Raw genomic sequence first — 8,756 nt, forward strand, 5'->3', positions numbered from 1 at the left:
AAGGATTATTTTTTATAATCAATTAAAAAAATATTTTTTTTATTTGTCACATAAAAAATGTGATATTTTTCACAATGGCAATAGTAGTAGAACAAAAATATGTACTTCTTTGAAATTTTTTTAATAAAAAATCTGTCGTTTTTCATAATTTTTATTTGCTTCAAAGTGTGGGGTCTTTTGGCTCTTATGTCAGAAGTGCCCAGTTATAAGTTTTTTTTATATAGAGTACCTACGAAGATATTCTACTTTTTTATTTTAGACAAATTTTACAGAGAAATGACAGAATGTATCTCAAAAAATATATGCTTTTTATATAATAATAATAAAATGTAATCAATTAAATTATAAAGTTAAATTAATTTATCCTAATTAGAAGAACCTGTATTGTAATATAGCACAAAAAATAAAATTGCATTACTTTTTTTGTGTTAGAAGACTTAAGGTAGATATCAGTTAGTAGTTTTTGTAAAAAGAAAGCAATTGCAATTGTTTGTTTTCTAGAATTAGGGTGAGGAAAAAATATAAATTTGTGTCACTACCGACACTTTTGATTTAAAAATTTAGAGCTTTAGCAATTATTCAGTGCTTTTTAACATTTTTTTTTTTAAATAAAAGCTTAGTTTTTTTAAGTTTCAAATTTTTTGCACTATGTGCACAATTTCAGGTAGGTAGGTATTAATTATATGAACAACGAACGGTAAATATGTAAAATTCTAAGTCAATCTCACAGGTTTAATCGACAAAATCCACCGAATTTAAAATGATTTTGTTGAAGTAAGGGTCACCTGTTTATTGTGCAAGACAAAATAATACATTTTCAACTGAGAATTTTTTTAATTAAATTATGCTAATTAACGTTTTTTGAGTTTTCTTTTAGCACATCACTAAATAACATGATTTATAAGAAGTGTTTTAGTGATGAAATTTATTGGTTATTATGAAGTAAATCATAATAGAAATTTTAAATATACAGTATGTTTCCGGATTGAGTTTACAAGAGGAAAAAAAAATTATCTTTGATTTTAGGCGAAAACTGCAAAGGAAAAACATTTTTTTGCTTTACCTGAAACGAGCAAATCTGTAATTAAAACTTTATTATTCTAACTCAGTAGAAAGAAAAGTTAATCTTTCTCTTGATTTTGGACTTCACAAGTTAAATAACAAAAATGTTTGTGAAAAACAATTTTCTTACCTAAATAGTAACTGAAAGAAACAGCGTTAGGATAAAAAAGTCATTTTTAACAAGAACTATCATTATTTAATTAATAAATTATTTGTCAAAGTGATATATAGTTGTCAAATAAATAAAACCGCCAATGTGATATTAGGACTTAAAAAGCAGAGAAAAATTATTCCAAAAAGCCCAAAATCATAAGAAAAATTAAATTTTCTTTTCACTGAATCAGAATAATGAAGTTTTAATTACAGATTTGCTCGTTTTAGGTGTAGCAAAAAATGTTTTTCCTTTGCAGTTTTGGTGTGAAATAAAAGATAAAAAAAATTTTCCTCTTGTAAACCCAATCCGGGGACATACTGTATAATTTTTCGAGTTATTTAAAGTGTAAAGTTACAAATATAAGACCTCTTATTTTTTAGAATTTTGTATTACTAAAGATTATTATTGTAAAATAGGTAAAAATCATAATGAAGCACTGAGTCTAGCTCGCTAGTTTAAACGCTATTTGCGAGTCTTTAGATAGGTATAAATGTTTCTGGATACCATTTTCATACCAGATTTTTTTTTAATCCTGAACATAGAAAAGTTAATGCATTGGAATTGCATTGCAATTACATGGGTACATACATTTTCATGTGATTTTTTTCTATAATTGATCATAGCGATAAAGTTTATGGTTCAGTTGCGAGTATTGCTAGGTAACCAGTTAGGTTACTGCTACCTAATTTGACCTGTAATTTTTAACGTGAATATAGGGACTATGTTTTAGTGTATTATGGTAGAAGAAAATTTATTCCCACTCTTCGTAATTTGGACAATACTGTAACAGTGGAAAATATTTTTCGTTCATTTTGTATAAACAAAACATGCACAGACAAATAAAGTTATTATAAAGAGTAAAAAACACCGATTAATGTAAAGTTTGAGGTAGTGAATTGATTTAACATAACAACATAACTGAAAAAGTAAATACACCTTATAAAAAAAATTTTTCATAGATAAAAAAAATACGCATGTATATGTACCGAGTAAATAAATATTTAATATAGATATTTATATAAGGTTTCAGAAGCTTCAAAAGATTTAAATATTAACTCTCTCGTTAATATTTAAAACTTTTCCATTTGCGTTCTCCCTAATCTAAAATGTATAAGACATCATTTATCCACCCCCGTAATGCGTTTTTAATGACAACTAATCCCCTTATTTTTTTCAGCAAACGGTAACTTCGCTCCTGGCATGGAACCGAAACGACAGCGTACGGCCTACACTCGCCACCAAATCCTCGAACTTGAGAAAGAGTTTCATTACAACCGCTACTTGACCCGTCGAAGACGCATCGAAATCGCCCACACATTAGTTCTTTCCGAACGACAAATCAAAATCTGGTTCCAGAACCGACGGATGAAGTGGAAGAAGGATAACAAATTGCCCAACACGAAAAATGTGAGACGAAAAACGAATCCCGCCGGAGTGACGACGACCACCAAGGGCAAAGTTCGAGCAAAGACACAGAACGCCACTCCGGCTAATAACAATGATAAACGTAAAAGTCGGGAAGTGGATGGATTGGGGGAGAATATGATGGATATGTCGCTGACGAGGCACCAGATTTCGTCCATGGGACACTCACACGCCCATCCCATGCACCACGAGATGATCCAGGAGACCATGCACATGGGGATGGGGCCGTCGCTAACCCCACTGGCATCGCCGGGGTGCGGGCCTGGACAAGGAAACCTCCAACCAACAATCAAGTCGGATTATGGACTCACGGCTTTGTAATCCGATTTTTGAGGAAATTTCTTTCATTCAGTACAATTAAGTTAATGTGAATCGAAACGCCGACAATATAAGTGTGAACTGTGACTGGACAAAAGTTTTTCAGGCGATTTTATGGCTTTCATTTGACTCGAGTCAGCGTCCAAAATACTCATTGTTGTAAGTTTTTTATGTCTTTATTTGATTTTTGTACTTTGTGCCATTTAATATAAGGATTGTTTCGTTGTTACCGTATTTAATAAACTTCAAATACATGTGACTTAAGGTTGTTTATGGCACATTTTTTTACAGCACGTGTTGCTCAGGGTAAAGAGTGGACTCGTTTTCTTTAGTCGTATAATCTTTTTTTTTTTCATTTTATTGTGCATGTATTTTTGAGGTTATTAAACCAGTGTGATCCTATTAAAGTATAAAAGTTCTGTAGGTAAAAATAGCTTGTAAATATTATTATTTAGAAATAAAATGTATACTTCTATTAAAACTCATCTTTTATTAATTACCTACAAAAAAAAAGATAAGATAAAAGACTGACAGGAGAAACAACAATAATTCGATCCTAATTAGATATTTCACCGGCGTTTCTTTTTTTAACACAGATGTTGATGCAATTTATTTTCTCATTACGTGTCTGTCACAAGTTTACTACTTCTGCATATTTAAATATTTAACAAATGATATACAAGTAGATAGGTACCTTGAAACGTCATTGAAATTACCTACACACCTTCAAACACGATGCAAAAAATTAAGACACGGAGAGTTTTTTTTTATTCGTGACACGTGTTTCGACAAGCTTCGCGGCATCATCAGGGTCACAACAAAGTTGCATTTTTAAAAGTAATTCACATTATTTAAGTTCAACTGGGGTTGAATAAAAAATGAAATAAATTGATATTACTATACTAGAGTTTAAGCAAATTGAATAATTAGCCTACATACTGGACTAGTCCGAATTTTTTGATTTTTGACAAAATGCTTTTTTTGTAACAAATATAATTAAGTAAACATTTATTAAAATTTTATTTAGGTATTTAAAAAATTTTGCACAAATATTTAAATTAGGTAGAAAATAGTTATTTGTATTACAAGGAAGTTACTGTCTGAAACTTGTTGAGGACAGTAACCATCTAGAAAGGAAAAAACACTTTCCTCCAATGTAATACATACTTATATATTTTAATATTTTTTTTCTCCAGAAAAAAACTTTAAAACATTAAATCTGTAGCAGCACGAAGCACGTTTTTCAGTTTATATTTTTATTGTAATTTTGACAGATGAGAGAGGTAAAATTTTCATTTTTCTGGAAAGTAACTGCCCACTTTTTTTTGAAATTTGGGAAGAAAAACTTACTTTCTGTTAGGGTTGCAGGAAAAGTATTTTTTTTACATTTTTATATTAAAAGCACTAAAGCATTAAAAGCAGTAAAGAACACTATTTTGGATATGTAATTTATTACCTTTGAAATTATAAAGAGGTTGACAAACTAAATTTTATTACAAAAACCCTCCCTTGATCAAAGTTGCGTGACTTATTCCTTTAACGATCTATTTGCTAATCAATTTTATAGTGGCCATTTATTTACGTCTATTAGAAAAGAAAATTGAAAAGTAATTGTTGGAGGCGTTTCGTAGAAAATCTCTGGTTTTAACAATTCCCTTAGGTATTTATTGCAACCCTTTACAAGCGGTCAGTTTGGTCAATTCGCTTCAGTACTGTGCTAATTGTTGTGTGGATTTACACAGTGTTCCTGTGGGACTGGACGCCGAGCTTAAATTTGTCAACTCTTCCATGTTAAATAAGTGACAACCGTAAAATTGTTTTTGTGAAAATTTTATCACAGGGACCGACCACAAACAGTAAAAATTATTTTCTTAGAAAAGAAATTTATGAAATTGGGACAGTCGAGAGATGCTTTCATTCGATATATCAATGTCTAAAATGCGATGATTATTTGCAACATCCGCCGTGATTAGTCGTGAAACAAAATTAAAACATCGGAATTGAGAAAACCCTCGGGTCGCGCCTATTTTTTCTTTGCTGAATAAAATATTGGGTCGAGCACAAAAAACGTCTTTGTTCTCAAACATCGAACCGCCATTTTAGATTACCGCCTTGTTGTGTAAAAATAGTTCAGTGAAGCATGTTCCCCTAGATTGGCAGAGAAGAGGGTTCGCCCTACCGAAATGGCCTGTTTGGATGGGGACGCTAAGATCAGGCAAGCGGAAGGGCCAGCCGACTATTGTTGGAGCCATACGGGAGATTGATTCGCCATTTAGATTTTTAAATGAGAAAAGAAATATTTAAATTCCGCTTTTAAGGCTTCGATAGGTTTCGAATAAGATTAAATGCTTTATTAGAACAGAAACTCAATTGTCCACTTTTAATGAATGTAATTTGAACTAAGTTGCAATTAAAATCCGAACTCCGAACATAGAATATATGTAGAAATAATTGTTTCCTATAAAGAAAATTTTCTATACAAATTAAAGATGTAATTGACAATCAATGATCAAAATTTTGCAACAATCAAATAACATTTGAGAGTATCAGTCTTTAAGAATCATTTTTTTATAAACACAATAGCTTTATAAGCCAAAAGTGGTTTAATTAACAAGCAATGGTCTATATAAAAAGATGACGAAAAAATAATTTTCTTCAATTGATCTGTATTTAAACTTTTTATTATCGTTCTCTTTACTGCTGTTTTTTTCTTGAAAAATTGTCATGGTTTGGTACAGCGAAGGACAGTGAATTTCGTTCACCCAATTTTCCTGACAGATTAAAAGTGTAAATTAGTCTTTAGGTTTTCCTAACCTTGTTTCAGAATTTTGATTAACGTTTGTCATATTGACAGAATGCTCGATGCTTCTTTCTAATTTTTAACTTGGTAGTCCTTGGTATGTCCAAAAGTATAGAGACACGTCTTTGAGGCATACCTTCTTGTACCAGAGATAATTTTTATTTCATTAAACGCACTTACTGCTGGCATGTTTGAATTTGATTAAATTTGACAATACGTATTTGAATGTCAGGTATCATAACAATACAGCATAGACTACACTGAATTTTTGTAAATTGACAGAAATTGGGTGGACGAAATTCACTGTCCATCACTGTACAAGACTGATACAACTATATTTTAAATAAAAATGAAAAGAAAATAAAATAAAACTTTTTTGCACTTGTTTAGTTTTTTTAAAAATCTTTACACAAATAAAGACAACAGTTGACAAAAAACGGTTAATTATTCTTAAAATTTTTACAAAGGTACTCTTAAATAAAGTAAGTAATATCTTTGAGATAATAAAACAAATAATATCTAAGCATAGTTATGATAATACACGGTTAATAAAAACCACGCATTTTTTTCGTAAACTAACTACTTTCCAAAAAAAATAATTAGGTAATGTAGCCTAAAGTGTAATTAAAATGTGAGCGTTTATCAATAATAACAACATTTTTCGTAATTATTTTTAGTTTTCGAGTTTTCCAGAAAAAAAATTTAATAGCAAACTACTATTATAATTTTTTTTAATTAAAGACTAAAAATGCCTTCTAATTAATTAATAGTTATTTATTCGACCAGTTTGAGTGTAAATCGGACTCTTTATTTGACCGAGTGGATTTTTAAACCACGAATGTAACGAGTGGTTTACCATCCACGAGGTGGAATAAAGCGTCCGATTTACACTCAAATGAGTGGATACAACATTTTATTTTTCGAATTAGAGTCAACAAGGCTTAAACTTGGTTTAAAATCTGTTATATTTTACGTTTTGTATTGAGAAATGCCAAACAGTTGTCAAAACTTCCTTACACGGGAGAAAAACCGTAAATTTTGACAGTGTCGAAGAATAAAATTATTTATTTTGTACTCAATATTAAAGAGTGCTTTTATCAACTAATTTCAGTAGTTAAAGTAATCTTTTATCGTCTAGTGAAATAAAGAAATTTTTATCTACTGTTTATATTCAAGAAATTCTGGAAGGTGAGTACAAAATAAAACGAATTATTATACACGACGATAAAGATTGTTTATCTATTCTATTCTATTTATTCTATTCTATTAACCTTTTCACTCGTAAATAAACAATTTTTTTATCGTCTCATATAATAAATAACTATTTTTAACCAGTAGGTAGATTTTTTTAATAAATTCTTAAAGTTCGTTTTGGTCTTATCACAAAGATTCCTGCATCATGGAAGAGCTCTGATTTCCGTGCAGGTAGTTTAGGGTGGTTTGGGATAGACTAAAAATAAAAGAAAATGAGTTCTTATTGGATTTTTTTATACATCCGGAACCACCCCAAAGTTGTACCTGCACAAACACCAAGCTGTCCAACGATCAAATGCATGAAACGACAACTTCGGTTAAATTCGAAAAATCTTCATTATGAGCTCGGAACGCAATTTTATGAATTCATTTAAAAGAAAACTACTGGTTAAAAATAATTTTATTTAACTAGAACTCATTTTTTGATCATAGTGTTTAAATAAAAAAGTTTTTAACAGTAGGTTGCCATTAATTTTTTTTTTTTTTGCAAAACTCGAAAACTAAAAAAGAATTTCGAAAAATATTATTCTTGATAAATAGTCACATTTTAAATGTACTTTACGCTCCATTAATTATTTTTTTGTAAAGTAATTAGTTTACGACAAAAACGAATAGTTCCATACTTTTTATTCACTGTGTATGTATTTTACACCTAAATTATAAAAAAAATAACAATGGTTAACCCCACATGAAATAGGCATTCATTTCCTAGAAGCATTCTAACTAATCTAATTAATTGATTTTAAAATTTTAGACTTTATAGTTGACTTTAAATGTTGATATCTAAACTTAATAAAAAACATTAAGAATAAAAATGGATCATTAAAAGATCTATTAAAGAAAAAAGAAAAGAAAACAATAAAAAGTACCATTAATTATATTGTGGTGTAGGGAGTATTTAACAAAACAAAGTAAAATCCAACTTTTAATTGACTCGTCTTTAATCTTATTTCATATTTCATTAAACGAAAAGTGTCTTTATTTGTATGATTATATTTTTTTTTAAAACAAGCAATGATAGAAATTATTGAAGCTAATTATTATAGATAGACTTTAGAAATATACTTACTATAGCTATACACACTATACACTGTAATTAAAGTAATGAATAACGATCTATTAAATTGCAGCAAATACAAAAAAGATTTTTTTGTAAGCATTTGTAATTATAGGTAATAAGTAAAACAAGAAAAAACTAAATATGTTTAAAGAATACTCATAAAATAAAACTTTCTATAAATAGTAATTACTTACAGATTAATTTTTTCATTCGCTAAGAGTATTTTATTTATTTCTGCCCTTAAAAAGGTAGTACATTTTTTTGTAATTTAAAGAATAATTAAATGATTTTAAAAACCACCTAAGTAATGGTATGGTTTTTTGAATCAACCTGTATATAACTAGATACTACAAGAATCACTTTTAACATTTTATATTGAAAAGTATGTACATAAAAATGAGAGTTTTTACTAAACTTATTTATTCTTTACTACTTCATAGTTCATACACAATCAAAAATATCATCTTTTCGCTAAATCGTGCCAAGCTTTCCAGTTATCCAAACAAATCAGTTTAGATCCGGTAATTACTCATTACAGTTTATTCATAACTCTAGGCTAGGCTTAAATGTAGTGTAGTTTGGTCGTCTATTAAACAAAGTTAATTTAATATTTTCCAGTGACGGGCGCATCTTTGTGAAGCCTGGCTGAGACGGGCGGGTTCGACCCACACGGCTCGGACATA

The 8,756-nt window shown here is 29.4% G+C and overlaps 1 protein-coding gene across 2 annotated transcripts in view; it reads left to right on the forward strand.

Moving 5' to 3' along the window:
• The window catches only part of LOC123008127 (homeobox protein Hox-C4), a 10,927-nt gene extending 7,539 nt beyond the window's left edge, over positions 1-3,388 (forward strand). For both annotated transcript variants that reach the window (XM_044403755.1, XM_044403757.1), the window contains one exon: positions 2,394-3,388. In XM_044403755.1, the coding sequence (XP_044259690.1) occupies positions 2,394-2,962 (569 nt within the window). In that variant the 3' untranslated portion in view covers positions 2,963-3,388. The remainder of the gene's footprint in view (positions 1-2,393) is intronic.
• Positions 3,389-8,756: the final 5,368 nt, after the last annotated feature.

Source organism: Tribolium madens, unplaced genomic scaffold (assembly GCF_015345945.1).
Source record: "Tribolium madens isolate multiple individuals breed KSU strain unplaced genomic scaffold, Tmad_KSU_1.1 Scaffold_3;HRSCAF=73;Tcas5.2_LG2, whole genome shotgun sequence".
NCBI classification, from domain to species: domain Eukaryota; kingdom Metazoa; phylum Arthropoda; class Insecta; order Coleoptera; family Tenebrionidae; genus Tribolium; species Tribolium madens.